This window comes from Lissotriton vulgaris, chromosome 3_2 (assembly GCF_964263255.1).
Source record: "Lissotriton vulgaris chromosome 3_2, aLisVul1.2, whole genome shotgun sequence".
NCBI lineage: Eukaryota > Metazoa > Chordata > Amphibia > Caudata > Salamandridae > Lissotriton > Lissotriton vulgaris.
In genome coordinates this window covers 286699478-286720752 of record NC_141690.1, presented here as the reverse complement: position 1 = coordinate 286720752, position 21275 = coordinate 286699478, and the positions used below count along the sequence as shown (strand labels likewise).

General features: G+C 49.7%; 1 protein-coding gene across 2 annotated transcripts in view; it reads left to right on the top strand.

Annotated features, from left to right (window-relative positions):
- The window catches only part of WDR54 (WD repeat domain 54), a 135698-nt gene that overhangs the window by 101213 nt on the left and 13210 nt on the right, over window positions 1–21275 (top strand). For both annotated transcript variants that reach the window (XM_086964381.1, XM_086964382.1), the window contains one exon: window positions 14429–14503. In XM_086964381.1, the coding sequence (XP_086820507.1) occupies window positions 14429–14503 (75 nt within the window). The remainder of the gene's footprint in view (window positions 1–14428; window positions 14504–21275) is intronic.

The following is a 21275-nucleotide window of genomic DNA, read 5'->3' as shown; positions in this document are numbered from 1 at the left end:
GGACACCCCCTTTTGTGTAATCCAGGAAAGAAGCTGTAATAAGATAGGCGCAGGCCTTGGACACCCCCTTTTGTGTAATCCAGGAAAGAAGCTGTAATAAGATAGGCGCAGGCCTAGGACACCCCCTTTTGTGAGATCCAGAAAAGAAGCTGTAATAAGATAGGCGCAGGCCTTGGACATCCCCTTTTGTGTAATCCAGGAAAGAAGCAGTAATAAGATAGGAGCAGGCCTTGGACACCCCCTTTTGTTTAATCCAAGGAAGAAGCTGTAATAAGATAAGCGCAGGCCTAGGACACCCACTTTTGTGTAATCCAGGAAAGAAGCTGTAATAAGATAGGCGCAGGCCTTGGACACCCCCTTTTGTGTAATCCAGGAAAGAAGCTGTAATAAGATAGGCGCAGGCCTTGGACACCCCCTTTTGTGTAATCTAGGAAAGAAGCTGTAATAAGATAGGCGCAGGCCTTGGACACCCCCTTTTGTGTAATCCAGGAAAGAAGCTGTAATAAGATAGGCGCAGGCCTTGGACACCCCCTTTTGTGTAATCCAGGAAAGAAGTTGTAATAAGATAGGCGCAGGCCTTGGACACCCCCTTTTGTGTAATCCATGAAAGAAGCAGTAATAAGATAGGCGCAGGCCTTGGGCACCCCCTTTTGTGTAATCCAGGAAAGAAGCTGTAATAAGATAGGCGCAGGCCTAGGACACCCCCTTTTGTGTAATCCAGGAAAGAAGCTGTAATAAGATAGGCGCAGGCCTTGGACCCCCCCTTTTGTGAGATCCAGAAAAGAAGGTGTAATAAGATAGGAGCAGGCCTAGGACACCCCCTTTTGTGTAATCCAGGAAAGGAGCTGTAATAGGATGGGCACATGCCTAGGACCCCCCCCCCCCCAACTCCCCCTTGTGTAATCCAGGAAAGAAGCTGTAATAAGATAGGCGCAGGCCTTGGACACCCCCTTTTGTGTAATCCAGGAAAGAAGCTGTAATAAGATAGGCGCAGGCCTTGGACACCCCCTTTTGTGTAATCCAGGAAAGAAGCTGTAATAAGATAGGCGCAGGCCTTGGACACCCCCTTTTGTGTAATCCAGGAAAGAAGCTGTAATAAGATAGGCGCAGGCCTTGGACACCCCCTTTTGTGTAATCCAGGAAAGAAGCTGTAATAAGATAGGCGCAGGCCCTGGACACCCCCTTGTGTGTAATCCAGGAAAGAAGCTGTAATAAGATAGGCGCAGGCCTAGGACACCCCCTTTTGTTTAATCCAGGAAAGCAGTTGTAATAAGATAGGCGCAGGCCTTGGACACCCCCTTTTGTGTAATCCAGGAAAGAAGCTGTAATAAGATAGGCGCAGGCCTAGGACACCCCCTTTTGTGTAATCCAGGAAAAAAGCTGTAATAAGATAGGCGCAGGCCTTGGACACCCCCTTTTGTGTAATCCAGAAAAGAAGCTGTAATAAGATCGGCGCAGGCCTTGGACACCCCTTTTTGTGTAATCCAGGAAAGAAGCTGTAATAAGATAGGCACAGGCCTTGGACACTCCCTTTTGTGTAATCCAGGAAAGAATCTGTAATAAGATGGGAGCATGCCTAGGACACCCCCTTTTGTGTAATCCAGGAAAGAAGCTGTAAGAAGATAGGCGCAGGCCTTGGACACCCCCTTTTGTGTAATCCAGAAAAGAAGCTTTAATAAGATCGGCGCAGGCCTTGGACACCCCCTTTTGTGTAATCCAGGAAAGAAGCTGTAATAAGATAGGCGCAGGCCTTGGACACCCCCTTTTGTGTAATCCAGGAAAGAAGCTGTAATAAGATAGGCGCAGGCCTAGGACACCCCTTTTGTGTAATCCAGGAAAGAAGCTGTAATAAGATAGGCGCAGGCCTTGGACACCCCCTTTTGTGTAATCCAGGAAAGAAGCTGTAATAAGATAGGCGCAGGCCTTGGACACCCCCTTTTGTGTAATCCAGGAAAGAAGATGTAATAAGATATGCGCAGGCCTTGGACACCCCCTTTTGTGTAATCCAGGAAAGAAGCTGTAATGAGATAGGCGCAGGCCTTGGACACCCCCTTTTGTGTAATCCAGAAAAGAAGCTGTAATAGGATCGGCGCAGGCCTTGTACACCCCCTTTTGTGTAATCCAGGAAAGAATCTGTAATAAGATGGGAGCATGCCTAGGACACCCCCTTTTGTGTAATCCAGGAAAGAAGCTGTAAGAAGATAGGCGCAGGCCTTGGACACCCCCTTTTGTGTAATCCAGAAAAGAAGCTGTAATAAGATCGGCGCAGGCCTTGGACACCCCCTTTTGTGTAATCCAGGAAAGCAGCTGTAATAAGATAGGCGCAGGCCTTGGACACCCCCTTCTGTGTAATCCAGGAAAGAAGCTGTAATAAGATAGGAGCAGGCCTTGGACACCCCCTTTTGTGTAATCCAGGAAAAAAGCTGTAATAAGATAGGAGCAGGCCTTGGACACCCCCTTTTGTGTAATCCAGGAAAGAAGCTGTAATAAGATAGGCGCAGGCCTTGGACACCCCCTTTTGTGTAATCCAGGAAAGAAGCTGTAATAAGATAGGCGCAGGCCTTGGACACCCCCTTTTGTGAGATCCAGAAAAGAAGCTGTAATAAGATAGGCGCAGGCCCTGGACACCCCCTTTTGTGTAATCCAGGAAAGAAGCTGTAATAAGATAGGCGCAGGCCTAGGACACCCCCTTTTGTTTAATCCAGGAAAGCAGTTGTAATAAGATAGGCGCAGGCCTTGGACACCCCCTTTTGTGTAATCCAGGAAAGAAGCTGTAATAAGATAGGCGCAGGCCTAGGACACCCCCTTTTGTGTAATCCAGGAAAAAAGCTGTAATAAGATAGGCGCAGGCCTTGGACACCCCCTTTTGTGTAATCCAGAAAAGAAGCTGTAATAAGATCGGCGCAGGCCTTGGACACCCCTTTTTGTGTAATCCAGGAAAGAAGCTGTAATAAGATAGGCACAGGCCTTGAACACCCCCTTTTGTGTAATCCAGAAAAGAAGCTGTAATAAGATCGGCGCAGGCCTTGGACACTCCCTTTTGTGTAATCCAGGAAAGAAGCTGTAATAAGATAGGCGCAGGCCTTGGACACCCCCTTTTGTGTAATCCAGGAAAGAAGCTGTAATAAGATAGGCGCAGGCCTAGGACACCCCCTTTTGTGTAATCCAGGAAAGAAGCTGTAATAAGATAGGCGCAGGCCTTGGACACCCCCTTTTGTGTAATCCAGGAAAGAAGCTGTAATAAGATAGGCGCAGGCCTTGGACACCCCCTTTTGTGTAATCCAGCAAAGAGGCTGTAATAAGATAGGCGCAGGCCTTGGACACCCCCTTTTGTATAATCCAGGAAAGCAGCTGTAATAAGATAGGAGCAGGCCTAGGACACCTCCCCCCTTTGTGTAATCCAGAAAAGAAGCTGTAATAAGATGGGCGCAGGCCTTGGACACCCCCTTTTGTGTAATCCAGGAAAGAAGCTGTAATAAGATAGGCGCAGGCCTTGGACACCCCCTTTTGTGAGATCCAGAAAAGAAGCTGTAATAAGATAGGCGCAGGCCTAGGACACCCCCTTTTGTGTAATCCAGGAAAGAATCTGTAATAAGATGGGAGCATGCCTAGGACACCCCCTTTTGTGTAATCCAGGAAAGAAGCTGTAATAAGATAGGCGCAGGCCTAGGACACCCCCTTTTGTGTAATCCAGGAAAGAAGCTGTAATAAGATAGGCGCAGGCCTTGGACACCCCCTTTTGTGTAATCCAGGAAAGAAGCAGTAATAAAATAGGCGCCGGCCTTGGACACCCCCTTTTGTGTAATCCAGGAAAGAGGCGGTAATAAGATAGGCGCAGGCCTTGGACACCCCCTTTTGTGTAATCCAGGAAAGAAGCTGTAATAAGATAGGCGCAGGCCTTGGACACCCCCTTTTGTGTAATCCAGGAAAGACGCTGTAATAAGATAGGCGCAGGCCTTGGACACTCCCTTTTGTGTAATCCAGGAAAGAAGCTGTAATAAGATAGGCGCAGGCCTTGGACCCCCCTTTTGTGCAATCCAGGAAAGAAGCTGTAATAAAATAGGCGCAGGCCTTGGACACTCCCTTTTGTGTAATCCAGGAAAGAAGCTGTAATAAAATGGGAGCAGGCCTTGGACACTCCCTTTTGTGTAATCCAGGAAAGAAGCTGTAATAAGATAGGCGCAGGCCTAGGACACCCCCTTTTGTGTAATCCAGGAAAGAAGCTGTAATAAGATAGGCGCAGGCCTAGGACACCCCCTTTTGTGTATTCCAGGAAAGAAGCTGTAATAAGATAGGCGCAGGCCTAGGACACCCCCTTTTGTGTAATCCAGGAAAGAAGCTGTAATAAGATGGGAGCAGGCCTTGGACACTCCCTTTTGTGTAATCCAGGAAAGAAGCTGTAATAAGATGGGCGCAGGCCTTGGACACTCCCTTTTGTGTAATCCAGGAAAGAAACTGTAATAAGATAGGCGCAGGCCTAGGACACCCCCTTTTGTGTAATCCAGGAAAGAAGCTGTAATAAGATGGGAGCAGGCCTTGGACACCCCCTTTTGTTTAATCCAGGAAAGAAGCTGTAATAAGATAGGCGCAGGCCTTGGACACCCCCTTTTGTGTAATCCAGGAAAGAAGCTGTAATAAGATGGGAGCAGGCCTTGGACACTCCCTTTTGTGTAATCCAGGAAAGAAGCTGTAATAAGATGGGAGCAGGCCTTGGACACTCCCTTTTGTGTAATCCAGGAAAGAAGCTGTAATAAGATAGGCGCAGGCCTAGGACACCCCCTTTTGTGTAATCCAGGAAAGAAGCTGTAATAAGATAGGCGCAGGCCTAGGACACCCCCTTTTGTGTATTCCAGGAAAGAAGCTGTAATAAGATAGGCGCAGGCCTAGGACACCCCCTTTTGTGTAATCCAGGAAAGAAGCTGTAATAAGATGGGAGCAGGCCTTGGACACTCCCTTTTGTGTAATCCAGGAAAGAAGCTGTAATAAAATGGGCGCAGGCCTTGGACACTCCCTTTTGTGTAATCCAGGAAAGAAGCAGTAATAAGATAGGCGCAGGCCTAGGACACCCCCTTTTGTGTAATCCAGGAAAGAAGCTGTAATAAGATAGGAGCAGTCCTAGGACCCCCCTTTTGTTTAATCCAGGAAAGAAGCAGTAATAAGATAGGCGCAGGCCTTGGACACCCCCTTTTGTGTAATCCAGTAAAGAAGCTGTAATAAGATAGGCGCAGGCCTAGGACACCCCCTTTTGTGTAATCCAGGAAAGAAGCTGTAATAAGATAGGCGCAGGCCTTGGACCCCCCTTTTGTGCAATCCAGGAAAGATGCTGTAATAAGATAGGCGCAGGCCTTGGACATCCCCTTTTGTGTAATCCATGAAAGAAGCAGTAATAAGATAGGCGCAGGCCTTGGACACCCCCTTTTGTGAGATCCAGAAAAGAAGGTGTAATAAGATAGAAGCAGGCCTAGGACACCCCCTTTTGTGTAATCCAGGAAAGAAGCTGTAATAAGATAGGCGCAGGCCTTGGACACCCCCTTTTGTGTAATCCAGGAAAGAAGCTGTAATAAGATCGGCGCAGGCCTAGGACACCCCCTTTGTTTAATCCAGGAAAGAAGCTGTAATAAGATGGGCGCAGGCCTTGGACACTCCCTTTTGTGTAATCCAGGAAAGAAGCTGTAATAAGATGGGCGCAGGCCTATGACACCCCCTTTTGTGAGATCCAGAAAAGAAGCTGTAATAAGATAGGCGCAGGCCTAGGACCCCCCTTTTGTGTAATCCAGGAAAGAAGCTGTAATAAGATAGGCGCAGGCCTAGGACACCCCCTTTTGTGTAATCCAGGAAAGAAGCTGTAATAAGATAGGCGCAGGCCTTGGACCCCCCTTTTGTGCAATCCAGGAAAGATGCTGTAATAAGATAGGCGCAGGCCTTGGACATCCCCTTTTGTGTAATCCATGAAAGAAGCAGTAATAAGATAGGCGCAGGCCTTGGACACCCCCTTTTGTGTAATCCAGGAAAGAAGCTGTAATAAGATAGGCGCAGGCCTTGGACACCCCCTTTTGTGAGATCCAGAAAAGAAGGTGTAATAAGATAGAAGCAGGCCTAGGACACCCCCTTTTGTGTAATCCAGGAAAGAAGCTGTAATAAGATAGGCGCAGGCCTTGGACACCCCCTTTTGTGTAATCCAGGAAAGAAGCTGTAATAAGATCGGCGCAGGCCTAGGACACCCCCTTTTGTTTAATCCAGGAAAGAAGCTGTAATAAAATAGGCGCAGGCCTTGGACACCCCCTTTTGTGTAATCCAGGAAAGAAGCTGTAATAAGATAGGCGCAGGCCTAGGACACCCCCTTTTGTTTAATCCAGGAAAGAAGCTGTAATAAGATGGGCGCAGGCCTTGGACACTCCCTTTTGTGTAATCCAGGAAAGAAGCTGTAATAAGATGGGTGCAGGCCTAGGACACCCCCTTTGTGTAATCCAGGAAAGAAGCTGTAATAAGATAGAAGACGGTCTAGTAGGCTCCACCATCTCGAAAATCCAGAAAACGGGCCATCTGTAAGAGTAGTCGAGCCGTACAAGAAACCAGGTTGATTGAAGCAGGAGTGTCAGTTGCAGCAAACAGGAGCTGAATAATGCTTAGTGAGGAGTGTTATTGAGTCTCCTTACAGAGTCCAGTGTCGTAAAGGCACAGGTGTCCCCAAAATCCAGAAAAGGGGGAGCTATGAGAAAGAACCAATTCTGTGAGACACCAGCCTTCCCTAAAACCCAGAAAAAGACCAGCTGCAGGAGAGAGCCATGCGTTGGGAGCTTCACAACCCCCACAATCCAGAAAAGGAGCAGCTGCAAGAGAAACCCATGACTAGGAGTTTCCACCCTCTTCAAAATCCAGAAAGGCGAGGCGGTGAAACTACCCAATCCGATGAGACACTAGAGAGAGTATGAGAAACCCATGCTTTGGAGGCACCAGCCTCCCCTAAAATCCAGAAAAAAGAGAATCTGTAAGAGAGACCCATGCTTTTGAGGGACTAACCTCCCTAATATCCAGAAGAGCGGCAGCTGCGATAAGGACATATTTAGAAGCCAACAGCCTCCCCAAAATCCAGAAAAAGGACAGTGCAGTAGAAGCTAACACGTAAAACACCTTCATCCTAGCTACAATGAGAGAGTCTTAAGCAAACTGGACGCCCCCTTACTAGGATCCCGAAAATAGTATTTTGTCCCATGTGAGATAGAACCACCCTTAGAGGTGGCAGTAAAAATATTATGGAGTCTGGCATGACAGACTGACTTCTTCAGTGATGGCAGTAACAGCAGGGGATCTGTCATCAGAGACCAGTCCTTTTAAAGATGGCAGTAACAGGGGATCTGTCATCAGAGACAAGTCCCTTTAAAGATGGCAGTAACAGGGGATCTGTCATCAGAGACCCGTCCCTTTAAAGATGGCAGTAACAGGGGATCTGTCATCAGAGACAAGTCCCTTTAAAGATGGCAGTAACAGGGGGTCTGTCGTCAGAGACCCGTCCCTTTAAAGATGGCAGTAGAAGCAGGGGATCTATCATCAGAGGCCAGGCAGTAACAGGGGATCTGTCGTCAGAGACCCGTCCCTTTAAAGATGGCAGTAACAGGGGATCTGTCGTCAGAGACCAGTCCCTTTAAAGATGGCAGTAACAGGGGATCTGTCATCAGAGACCAGTCCCTTTAAAGATTGCAGTAACAGGGGATCTGTCATCAGAGACCAGGCAGTAACAGGGGATCTGTCATCGGAGACAAGTCCTTTTAAAGATGGCAGTAACAGGGGATCTGTCATCCGAGACCAGTCCCTTTAAAGATGGCAGTAACAGGGGATCTGTCGTCAGAGACCAGTCCCTTTAAAGATGGCAGTAACAGGGGATCTGTCCTCAGAGACCAGGCAGTAACAGGGGATCTGTCATCAGAGACCAGGCAGTAACAGGGGATCTGTCATCAGAGACCAGGCAGTAACAGGGGATCTGTCATCCTAGACCAGTCCCTTTAAAGATGGCAGTAACAGGGGATCTGTCGTCAGAGACCCGTCCCTTTAAAGATGGCAGTAACAGGGGATCTGTCGTCAGAGACCCGTCCCTTTAAAGATGGCAGTAACAGGGGATCTGTCATCAGAGACCAGGCAGTAACAGGGGATCTGTCATCAGAGACCAGGCAGTAACAGGGGATCTGTCATCAGAGACAAGTCCTTTTAAAGATGGCAGTAACAGGGGATCTGTCATCCGAGACCAGTCCCTTTAAAGATGGCAGTAACAGGGGATCTGTCGTCAGAGACAAGCCCCTTTAAAGATGGCAGTAACAGGGGATCTGTCATCCGAGACCCGTCCCTTTAAAGATGGCAGTAACAGGGGATCTGTCGTCAGAGACAAGCCCCTTTAAAGATGGCAGTAACAGGGGATCTGTCGTCAGAGACCAGTCCCTTTAAAGACGGCCGTAAAAGCAGGGGATCTGTCATCAGAGACCCGTCCCTTTAAAGATGGCAGTAACAGGGGATCTGTCATCAGAGACAAGTCCCTTTAAAGATGGCAGTAACAGGGGGTCTGTCGTCAGAGACCCGTCCCTTTAAAGATGGCAGTAGAAGCAGGGGATCTATCATCAGAGGCCAGGCAGTAACAGGGGATCTGTCATCCGAGACCAGTCCCTTTAAAGATGGCAGTAACAGGGGATCTGTCGTCAGAGACCAGTCCCTTTAAAGACGGCAGTAAAAGCAGGGGATCTGTCATCAGAGACCAGTCCCTTTAAAGATGCCAGTAACAGGGGATCTGTCATCCGAGACCAGTCCCTTTAAAGATGGCAGTAACAGGGGATCTGTCATCAGACCAGTCCCTTTAAAGATGGCAGTAACAGGGGATCTGTCATCCGAGACCCGCCCCTTTAAAGATGGCAGTAACAGGGGATCTGTCATCCGAGACCAGTCCCTTTAAAGATGGCAGTAACAGGGGATCTGTCATCAGAGACCAGCCCCTTTAAAGATGGCAGTAACAGGGGATCTGTCATCAGAGACCCGCCCCTTTAAAGATGGCAGTAACAGGGGATCTGTCATCAGAGACCCGTCCCTTTAAAGATGGCAGTAAAAGCAGGGGATCTGTCATCAGAGACCAGTCCCTTTAAAGATGGCAGTAAAAGCAGGGGATCTGTCATCCGAGACCAGTCCCTTTAAAGATGGCAGTAACAGGGGATCTGTCGTCAGAGACCAGTCCCTTTAAAGACGGCAGTAAAAGCAGGGGATCTGTCATCAGAGACCAGTCCCTTTAAAGATGGCAGTAACAGGGGATCTGTCATCCGAGACCAGCCCCTTTAAAGATGGCAGTAACAGGGGATCTGTCATCAGAGACCAGTCCCTTTAAAGATGGCAGTAACAGGGGATATGTCATCAGAGACCCGTCCCTTTAAAGATGGCAGTAAAAGCAGGGGATCTGTCATCAGAGACCAGTCCCTTTAAAGATGGCAGTAAAAGCAGGGGATCTGTCATCCGAGACCAGTCCCTTTAAAGATGTCAGTAACAGGGGATCTGTCATCAGAGACCAGCACAGTAACAGGGGATCTGTCATCAGAGACCAGTCCCTTTAAAGATGGCAGTAACAGGGGATCTGTCATCAGAGACCCGTCCCTTCAAAGATGGCAGTAACAGGGGATCTGTCATCAGAGACCAGTCCCTTTAAAGATGGCAGTAACAGGGGATCTGTCATCAGAGACCAGCACAGTAACAGGGGATCTGTCATCAGAGACCAGTCCCTTTAAAGATGGCAGTAACAGGGGATCTGTCATCAGAGACCAGTCCCTTTAAAGATGGCAGTAACAGGGGATCTGTCATGAGAGACCAGTCCCTTTAAAGTTGGCAGTAACAGGGGATCTGTCATCAGAGACCAGTCCCTTTAAAGATGGCAGTAACAGGGGATCTGTCATCAGAGACCCGTCCCTTCAAAGATGGCAGTAACAGGGGATCTGTCATCAGAGACCCGTCCCTTCAAAGATGGCAGTAACAGGGGATCTGTCATCAGAGACCAGTCCCTTTAAAGATGGCAGTAACAGGGGATCTGTCATCAGAGACCAGTCCCTTTAAAGATGGCAGTAACAGGGGATCTGTCATCAGAGACCCGTCCCTTCAAAGATGGCAGTAACAGGGGATCTGTCATCAGAGACCAGTCCCTTTAAAGATGGCAGTAACAGGGATTCTGTCATCAGAGACCCGCCCCTTTAAAGATGGCAGTAACAGGGGATCTGTCATCAGAGACCCATCCCTTTAAAGATGGCAGTAACAGGGGATCTGTCATCAGAGACCCGTCCCTTTAAAGATGGCAGTAACAGCATGAAATCTGTCATCAGAGACCAGTCCCTTTAAAGATGGCAGTAACGGGGGATCTGTCATCAGAGACCAGTCCCTTTAAAGATGGCAGCAACAGGGGATCTGTCATCAGAGACCCGTCCCTTTAAAGATGGCAGTAACAGCATGAAATCTGTCATCAGAGACCAGTCCCTTTAAAGATGGCAGTAACGGGGGATCTGTCATCAGAGACCAGTCCCTTTAAAGAGGGCAGTAACAGGGGATCTGTCATCAGAGACCCGTCCCTTCAAAGATCGCAGTAACAGGGGATCTGTCATCAGAGACCCGTCCCTTAAAAGATTTCAGTAACAGGGGATCTGTCATCAGAGACCAGTCCCTTTAAAGATGGCAGTAACAGGGGATCTGTCATCAGAGACCAGTCCCTTTAAAGATGGCAGTAACAGGGGATCTGTCATCAGAGACCCGCCCCTTTAAAGATGGCAGTAACAGGGGATCTGTCATCAGAGACCCGTCCCTTTAAAGATGGCAGTAACAGGGGATCTGTCATCAGAGACCCGCCCCTTTAAAGATGGCAGCAACAGGGGATCTGTCATCAGAGACCCGTCCCTTTAAAGATGGCAGTAACAGCATGAAATCTGTCATCAGAGACCAGTCCCTTTAAAGATGGCAGTAACGGGGGATCTGTCATCAGAGACCAGTCCCTTTAAAGATGGCAGTAACAGGGGATCTGTCATCAGAGACCCGCCCCTTTAAAGATGGCAGTAACAGGGGATCTGTCATCAGAGACCCGTCCCTTTAAAGATGGCAGTAACAGGGGATCTGTCATCAGAGACCCGCCCCTTTAAAGATGGCAGTAACAGGGGATCTGTCATCAGAGACCCGCCCCTTTAAAGATGGCAGTAACAGCAGGGGATCTGTCATCAGAGACCAGTCCCTTTAAAGATGGCAGTAACAGGGGATCTGTCATCAGACACCCGCCCCTTTAAAGATGGCAGTAACAGCAGGGGATCTGTCATCAGAGACCAGGCAGTAACAGGGGATCTGACATCAGAGACAAGTCCTTTTAAAGATGGCAGTAACAGGGGATCTGTCATCAGAGGCAAGTCCTTTTAAAGATGGCAGTAACAGGGGATCTGTCATCCGAGACCAGTCCCTTTAAAGATGGCAGTAACAGGGGATCTGTCATCAGAGGCCAGCCCCTTTAAAGATGTCAGTAACAGGGGATCTGTCATCAGAGACCAGCGCAGTAACAGGGGATCTGTCATCAGAGACCCGCCCCTTTAAAGATGGCAGTAACAGGGGATCTGTCATCAGAGACCCGTCCCTTTAAAGATGGCAGTAACAGGGGATCTGTCATCAGAGACCCGCCCCTTTAAAGATGACAGTAACAGGGGATCTGTCATCAGAAACCCGCCCCTTTAAAGATGGCAGCAACAGGGGATCTGTCATCAGAGACCCGCCCCTTTAAAGATGGCAGTAACAGCAGGGGATCTGTCATCAGAGACAAGTCCCTTTAAAGATGGCAGCAACAGGGGATCTGTCATCAGAGACCCGCCCCTTTAAAGATGGCAGTAACAGCAGGGGATCTGTCATCAGAGACAAGTCCCTTTAAAGATGGCAGCAACAGGGGATCTGTCATCAGAGACCCGCCCCTTTAAAGATGGCAGCAACAGGGATCTGTCATCAGAGACCCGCCCCTTTAAAGATGGCAGCAACAGGGATCTGTCATCAGAGACCCGTCCCTTTAAAGATGGCGGTAACAGGGGATCTGTCATCAGACTCCCGCCCCTTTAAAGATGGCAGCAACAGGGGATCTGTCATCAGAGACCCGTCCCTTTAAAGATGGCAGTAACAGCAGGGGATCTGTCATCAGAGACCAGTCCCTTTAAAGATGGCAGTAACAGGGGATCTGTCATCAGACACCCGCCCCTTTAAAGATGGCAGCAACAGGGGATCTGTCATCAGAGACCCGCCCCTTTAAAGATGGCAGTAACAGCAGGGGATCTGTCATCAGAGACCCGTCCCTTTAAAGATGGCAGCAACAGGGGATCTGTCATCAGACACCCGCCCCTTTAAAGATGGCAGCAACAGGGGATCTGTCATCAGAGACCCGTCCCTTTAAAGATGGCAGTAACAGCAGGGGATCTGTCATCAGAGACCAGTCCCTTTAAAGATGGCAGTAACAGGGGATCTGTCATCAGAGACCCGCCCCTTTAAAGATGGCAGTAAAAGAGATCTGTCATCAGAGACCAGTCCCTTTAAAGATGGCAGTAACAGGGGATCTGTCATCAGAGACCAGTCCCTTTAAAGATGGCAGTAAAAGGGGATCGGTCATCAGAGACCCGTCCCTTTAAAGATGGCAGTAGCAGCATAAAATCTGTCATCAGAGACCCGTCCCTTTAAAGATGGCAGTAGAAGCAGGGGATCTGTCATCAGAGACCAGTCCCTTTAAAGATGGCAGTAAAAGGGGATCGGTCATCAGAGACCCGTCCCTTTAAAGATGGCAGTAGCAGCATAAAATCTGTCATCAGAGACCCGTCCCTTTAAAGATGGCAGTAGAAGCAGGGGATCTGTCATCAGAGACCAGTCCCTTTAAAGATGGCAGTAACAGGGGATCTGTCATCAGAGACCAGTCCCTTTAAAGATGGCAGTAACAGGGGATCTGTCATCAGAGACCAGTCCCTTTAAAGATGGCACTAACAGGGGATCTGTCATCAGAGACCAGTCCCTTTAAAGATGGCAATAACAGGGGATCTGTCATCAGAGACCCGTCCCTTTAAAGATGGCAGTAGAAGCAGGGGATCTATCATCAGAGGCCAGGCAGTAACAGGGGATCTGTCATCAGAGACCCGCCCCTTTAAAGATGGCAGTAACAGGGGATCTGTCATCCGAGACCAGTCCCTTTAAAGATGGCAGTAACAGGGGATCTGTCATCAGAGACCAGTCCCTTTAAAGATGGCACTAACAGGGGATCTGTCATCAGAGACAAGTCCCTTTAAAGATGGCAGTAACAGGGGATCTGTCATCAGAGACCCGTCCCTTTAAAGATGGCAGTAACAGGGGATCTGTCATCAGAGACCCGTCCCTTTAAAGATGGCAGTAACAGGGGATCTGTCATCAGAGACCAGTCCCTTTAAAGATGGCAGTAACAGGGGATCTGTCATCAGAGACCCGCCCCTTTAAAGATGGCAGTAACAGGGGATCTGTCATCAGAGACCAGGCAGTAACAGGGGATCTGTCATCAGAGACCCGCCCCTTTAAAGATGGCAGTAACAGGGGATCTGTCATCAGAGACCCGTCCCTTTAAAGATGGCAGTAACAGGGGATCTGTCATCAGAGACCAGTCCCTTTAAAGATGGCAGTAACAGGGGATCTGTCATCAGAGACCCACCCCTTTAAAGATGGCAGTAACAGGGGATCTGTCATCAGAGACCCGCCCCTTTAAAGATGGCAATAACAGGGGATCTGTCATCCGAGACCAGTCCCTTCAAAGATGGCAGTAACGGATTGCTGAATAAATCATACATTCACCCCCGTCAAGAGATGTGGGTTAAATCCATCATTCTGTAGCTCACTCCACCACCCCACCACCATGCTTGTTTCCAGTCCAGGGAGGACCTGGCCGGGCAGTTCGGGCTGGGCTGTTCCCATGGGGCACAGCGTCAAGGCTGATTTGCATATGGCTGGGTTCAAACTGGAATGTCATGGTGAGCAAAAAAACGATGGATTTAGGCCCAGGTCTCTGTACTGGGATGAACATATGAACTTGTTCTGCATTCTGTCCATCAATTGTTGTTTTTGCCTTTAAAGATGGCAGTAACACTATGGAGTATGTCATGAGAGGGAAGAGATGTGGTGCAGTGACCAGGGCGACTGATGCTGGAATCTGTGGCTCATGGTTCGATCCCCGGCACCGGTGGCAGGACAGCTCAGCACCATGTGACTCTGGGCAATAGCTTGCTTAATCTTCCCGACGGTCCCCAGCGCCGGGATGCCTTCAGGTAGCTGTTCGCGTTTTACAAATACTGGATTTACATGAGAGAGAGAAACAGTCCGCGATGACATATCTAATGTTGTTTTTTTTCTCTCTTGCCTCTCATTAAGATGTTCCTCTCTGTTTTTCTTGCTGCAGTTGCTGTCTGGAGCCGAGGACTCATTTGTACAGATCTGGAGGCTCAGCCGGACCCCGGAGGCGAACACGATTGAGGTACCTTGAGGCTTCACGCACACACTGCGGGGGTGGGGGGGGGATGGGGGGGCTGGTTGAAATGTCAATGTTTGTCCATCCTCTTCCTATCATTTCAAACTCGTGGGGACTACATCGCCAGGGAGGGTTCATAGGGCATCCGCGGAATATCTCATCTGTCCCATATCAATATGATCCGTGAATATTTTTTATTGTTCCTTTAGTCATTTAATTCACATAAATGAAACAAAACAGAGTAGGACAGAACTCTTATAATTGGGACAATGGGTGGCTTCATGGTCAGACGAGGCAGCCTGACGATGTCTCCTTGGTTCTTCCCCGGACCCCCCAACTCTTCTCCAACATCGATGGACTTTTCTTGGCCACTTCAGGAGTTTGGCCCAGCATGAGGTCGTAGCTTTCATTGCAGTTTGTTCGGTGTCCCAGAGGGTCCGACTGGTCACTCTCTAGGCGGTTGGGTGGCCCCCAAGCATCGTCCCAAACCGATGAAGCGCAGTCTTTAGAATGATTGGTTGGATCTCAGTTTAAAACTGATAGATCTCTTCAAAGTAAGAGGGAAGCTGTCTCTTGCTCATGGCTAGCGGCGCTGCGCCCCTCGTGTGCTCGGCCCGCCATCATAAGGTCGTCACTGTTGATGTAAAGAAATATACCAGTTATACTGCCAGTGACATGTTGCAGTGCTCCATCCACAGCCAATCAGCAAACCCTACAAACATGTGTGGAATAGAACAGAGCAACTAAGCTCAAACTCTCAAAGCAACCTTCAAGGAGCATTCTCACATCAAAAGGTTTGTTTAAAAAACATTTTTTTTAAAGGCCAAGTATTGAATTTTCCACGGGCGTTGACCAAAAAGCCATGGGTTTTGCAGAAATATATGAATTGACGCTCCAGAAATATGCTTCCTCTAAGAACAGCTTCAAAAGTAGCACAGAAAAGGGGGTGGTGATGAACAGAGTGTCTGAATTAAGCAGACCACTCTTACCCAGTCCAAAGATCAGGGCTTGATCCATCACCGTTATTTATCTCACTGCACCATCCCAGTTCAGAACCTGGCTATATGCAAATCAGTCTGTCCCTGGCCCAGTGCATCATGGGAACAGGGCAGACTAAACTACCAAGCCAATTCTTCACCAGAAAGGAGACAAGCTACCGGGGACCGGTTTCTGGCATTTCAGCCGTCGTCGGCCCGGCCTGCTTGAATCCTGATGGTGCAGTGAAAAAGGGACTCATGTCTGAGTATACCCTGCCACACCTATAGTGGCCAAAAACGATTCAGAAAAGGGGGTGGTGATGAACAGAGTGTCTGAATTAAGCAGACCACTCTTAACCAGTCCAAAGATCAGGGCTTGATCCATCACCGTTATTTATATCACTGCACCATCCCAGTTCAGAACATGGCTATATGCAAATCAGTCTGTCCCTGGCCCAGTGCATCATGGGAACAGGGCAGACTAAACTACCAAGCCAATTCTTCACCAGAAAGGAGACAAGCTACCGGGGACCGGTTTCTGGCATTTCAGCCTTCTTCGGCCCGGCTTGCTTGAATTCTGATGGTGCAGTGAGAAAGGGACTCATGTCTGAGTATACCCTGCCACACCTATAGTGGCCAACAATGATTCAGAAAAGGGGGTGGTGATGAACAGAGTGTCTGAATTAAGCATACCACTCTTACCCAGTCCAAAGATCAGGGCTTGATCCATCACCGTTATTTATCTCACTGCACCATCCCAGTTCAGAACCTGGCTATATGCAAATCAGTCTGTCCCTGGCCCAGTGCATCATGGGAACAGGGCAGACTAAACTACCAAGCCAATTCTTCACCAGAAAAGAGACAAGCTACCGGGGACCGGTTTCTGGCATTTCAGCCGTCGTCGGCCCGGCTTGCTTGAATCCTGATGGTGCAGTGAGAAAGGGACTCATGTCTGAGTATACCCTGCCACACCTATAGTGGCCAAAAACGATTCAGAAAAGGGGGTGGTGATGAACAGAGTGTCTGAATTAAGCATACCACTCTTACCCAGTCCAAAGATCAGGGCTTGATCCATCACCGTTATTTATCTCACTGCACCATCCCAGTTCAGAACCTGGCTATATGCAAATCAGTCTGTCCCCGGCCCAGTGCATCATTGGCTTGGTAGTTTGGTTTGCCCTGTTCCCATCATGCACTGGGACAGGAACAGACTAATGTGCATGTAGCCAGGTTCTGAGCTGGGATGGTGCAGTGAGCTAAAAAACGGTGATGGATCAAGCCCTGATCTTTGGACTGGGTAAGAGTGGTCTGCTTAATTCAGACACTCTGTTCATCACCACCCCCTTTTCTGAATCATTTTGTCCACCATAAGCGTGGAAGGGTATACTCAGATGTGAGTCCCTTGCTCATTGCACCATCCGGATTCAAGCAAGCCGGGCCGACGACGGCTGAAATGCCAGAAACCGGTCCCCGGAAGCTTGTTTCCTTCCCAGTATAAGAATTGGCTTGGTAGTTTGGTTTGCCCTGTTCCCATCATGCACTGGGACAGGAACAGACTAATTTGCATGTAGCCAGGTTCTGAGCTGGGATGGTGCAGTGAGCTAAAAAACGGTGATGGATCAAGCCCTGATCTTTGGACTGGGTAAGAGTGGTCTGCTTAATTCAGACACTCTGTTCATCACCACTCCCTTTTCTGAATCATTTTGTCCACCATAAGCGTGGAAGGGTATACTCAGATGTGAGTCCCTTGCTCATTGCACCATCAGGATTCAAGCAAGCCGGGCCAACGACGGCTGAAATGCCAGAAACCGGTCCCCGGAAGCTTGTTTCCTTCCCAGTATAAGAATTGGCTTGGTAGTTTGGTTTGCCCTGTTCCCATCATGCACTGGGACAGGAACAGACTAATTTGCATGTAGCCAGGTTCTGAGCTGGGATGGTGCAGTGAGCTAAAAAACGGTGATGGATCAAGCCCTGATCTTTGGACTGGGTAAGAGTGTTCTGCTTAATTCAGACACTCTGTTCATCACCACCCCCTTTTCTGAATCAAAAGTAGCACAGCCACAGATGTTTGTGTATCCCAAATATTTTGTGTAAGAGCCCCATTTTCAGATGCCTCGATTGTGCAGTCTGACGTCTCCATGCCTCCTATGTTTTTCAGAAAGCATCTCTCTGTGCTCCTACCTTCCTCCTTGCTTTACACCCTTCCAAGCAGATTGTCTGCCATGACATGAAGGTTGATTAACCAAAATTCCTCCCTGGGCAGCGGGTGAGACTTCAAACATCTGTCGATGAGTCTCCACCCCCCATGGCAGCGCATGGATGACCCCTCAAGGGTCAAAGGTCTTCTAGTTGTGCTGAAGAATCAGGAGAAACTACAGGAAGGAAACAGGCAGGCTGGCCTCTGTAAATGAGGAAACGATGTAACCTCAGTAAATGATCCCACCAAATCAGTATCTGGTATCACTAAAACATCATCTGGAAATAATTTGCAAGGCCACACATTTCTGCCTAAAATTCTATCTTTTGTATGAAGGTACACAGATTTTATTGTGTAATTGCCTCACTGCCCAGCTGTCCTGCAGCCAACCTCTGCCCTCCCCTCTACTCAGACTACACTCTGCATGTCTTTGTGTGTAAACAAAATATTTAAAAAAAACTTGTCATTATTCAAAAGCTAAAATTAGGTGCTGTCAATGCTTATTTTATTTTTTTGTGGCCTGGGTATTTCAGTATCTGGCTAGATAATATTTATTATATTGGGATTCAGAACGGATTGTTGCCTTTTCATCCACGTGACTCACATTCGAGGCACCGTTCCCTCTGGAGTATGGAAAGATATCTCGCAGGGGAATACCACGACGGGTTCCCTAAGCAAGAGCTTAGAAACCGCTCGGTGATTTGCGCTATATAAATTCCTGTAAATTTACATTTATATTTACATGATGTATTTTAGATTAATGTCTTTAATCAGAGTTTTTTTAATATTTTGCGGTTATGCCATATATTTTGGAACAACAAAGTTGGAGGAGACTGTTTTTACAGTAACACAACACATTCTCTAGAAAACCAGGTAAAATATATAAGAGCGGCAGTCTGTGACACCCAGATGTGTCTATAGGTACCACCATCTGTAAAAGCATTATATGAATGCATTTTGTAAACATTGGTAAAACACCATCTCTGACAGATATTCACCGGCTGAAATGCATAAAAAACTATCAATATAATGCGTAAAAACTGATAAGACACCAATACCCTTTATTTCCCAAAAATAGACACTGAAAACAGAAAACGCAATTCATATTGTGTCGGGCGCCCTTGTTTTATTAGTACCACACCTGTTCTATTGAACAAGAAACATTCTGTGTGGCACCCTCCTTTACATGCCACCACATCATTACAGACAATCGAGTCAAGCGACATACTGGCATCACTAACTAGTTGTGTGGTACAGGGCGCTGGCTGCAGCCAGTGCAGAGAGAGTCTTGGATCACTAGTTGTGTGGGCACAGTGCCCCGGCTGCGCCCAGTGTGCCTGTGCAGGGAGTCTTGCGTCACTAGTTGTGTGGGCACCGGGCTCCGGTTGCAGCCAGTGCAGAGAGAGTCTTGCATCACTAGTTGTGTGGGCACAGTGCCCCGGCTGCGCCCAGTGTACCTGTGCAGGGAGTCTTGCGTCACTAGTTGTGTGGGCAGTGCCCCGGCTGCGCCCAGTGTGCCAGTGCAGGGAGTCTTGCGTCACTAGTTGTGTGGGCACAGTGCCCCGGGTGCGCCCAGTGTGCCAGTGCAGGGAGTCTTGCGTCACTAGTTGTGTGGGCACAGTTCCCCGGCTGCGCCCAGTGTGCCAGTGCAGGAAGTCTTGCGTCACTAGTTGTGTGGGCAAAGTGCCCCGGCTGCAGCCAGTGCAGAGAGAGTCTTGGATCACTAGTTGTGTGGGCACAGTGCCCTGGCTGTGCCCAGTGTGCCAGTGCAGGGAGTCTTGCATCACTAGTTGTGTGGGCACAGTGCCCCGGCTGCGCCCAGTGTGCCAGTGCAGGGAGTCTTGCGTCACTAGTTGTTTGGGCACAGTGCCCCGGCTGCGCCCAGTGTGCCAGTGCAGGGAGTCTTACGTCACTAGTTGTGTGGGCACAGTGCCCCGGCTGCGCCCAGTGTGCCAGTGCAGGGAGTCTTGCGTCACTAGTTGTGTGGGCACAGTGCCCCGGCTGCGCCCAGTGTGCAGAGAGTCTTGCGTCACTAGTTGTGTGGGCACAGTGCCCCGGCTGCGCCCAGTGTGCAGAGAGTCTTGCGTCACTAGTTGTGTGGGCACAGTGCCCCGGCTGCGCCCAGTGTGCAGAGAGTCTTGCGTCACTAGTTGTGTGGGCACAGTGCCCCGGCTGCGCCCAGTGTGCCAGTGCAGGGAGTCTTGCTTCACTAGTTGTGTCGGCACCGGGCTCCGGCTGCAGCCAGTGCAGAGAGAGTCTTGGATCACTAGTTGTGTGGGCACAGTGCCCTGGCTGTGCCCAGTGTGCCAGTGCAGGGAGTCTTGCTTCACTAGTTGTGTCGGCACCGGGCTGCGCCCAGTGTGCCAGTGCAGAGAGAGTCTTGCATCACTAGTTGTGTGGGCACAGTGCCCCGGCTGCGCCCAGTGTGCCAGTGCAGAGAGTCTTGCGTCACTAGTTGTGTGGGCACTGGGCTCCGGCTGCGCCCAGTGTACCTGTGCAGGGAGTCTTGCTTCACTAGTTGTGTGGGCACAGTGCCCCGGCTGCGCCCAGTGTGCCAGTGCAGGTAGTTTTGCGTCACTAGTTGTGTGGGCACAGTGCTCCGGCTGCGCCCAGTGTGCCAGTGCAGGGAGTCTTGCATCACTAGTTGTCTGGGCACAGTGCCCCGGCTGCGCCCAGTGTGCCAGTGCCGGGAGTCTTGCGTCACTAGTTGTGTGGGCACAGTGCCCCGGCTGCGCCCAGTGTGCCAGTGCAGGGAGTCTTGCGTCACTAGTTGTGTGGGCACAGTGCCCCGGCTGCGCCCAGTGTGCCAGTGCAGAGAGTCTTGCGTCACTAGTTGTGTGGGCACAGTGCCCCGGCTGCGCCCAGTGTACCTGTGCAGGGAGTCTTGCGTCACTAGTTGTGTGGGCAGTGCCCCGGCTGTGCCCAGTGTGCCAGTGCAGGGAGTCTTGCGTCACTAGTTGTTTATGCACAGTGCCCCGGCTGTGCCCAGTGTGCCAGTGCAGAAACTCTTGCTTCACTAGTTGTGTGGGCGCCGGGCTCCGGCTGCAGCCAGTGTAGAGAGAGTCTTGGATCACTAGTTGTGTGGGCGCAGTGCCCCGGCTGCGCCCAGTGTGCCAGTGCAGGGAGTCTTGCATCACTAGTTGTGTGGGCACAGTGCCCCGGCTGTGCCCAGTGTGCCAGTGCAGGGAGTCTTGCATCACTAGTTGTGTGGGCACAGTGCCCCGGCTGCGCCCAGTGTGCCAGTGCAGAAACTCTTGCTTCACTAGTTGTGTGGGCACAGTGCCCCGGCTGCGCCCAGTGTGCCAGTGCAGAGAGAGTCTTGGATCACTAGTTGTGTGGGCACAGTGCCCCGGCTGCGCCTAGTGTGCTAGTACAGGGAGTCTTGCGTCACTAGTTGTGTGGGCACAGTGCTCCGGCTGCGCCCAGTGTGCCAGTGCAGGGACTTTTGCGTCACTAGTTGTGTGTGGGCACAGTGCCCCGGCTGCGCCCAGTGTGCCAGTGCAGAGAGTCTTGCATCACTAGTTGTGTGGGCACAGTGCCCCGGCTGCGCCCAGTGTGCCAGTGCAGGGAGTCTTGCGTCACTAGTTGTTTGGGCACAGTGCCC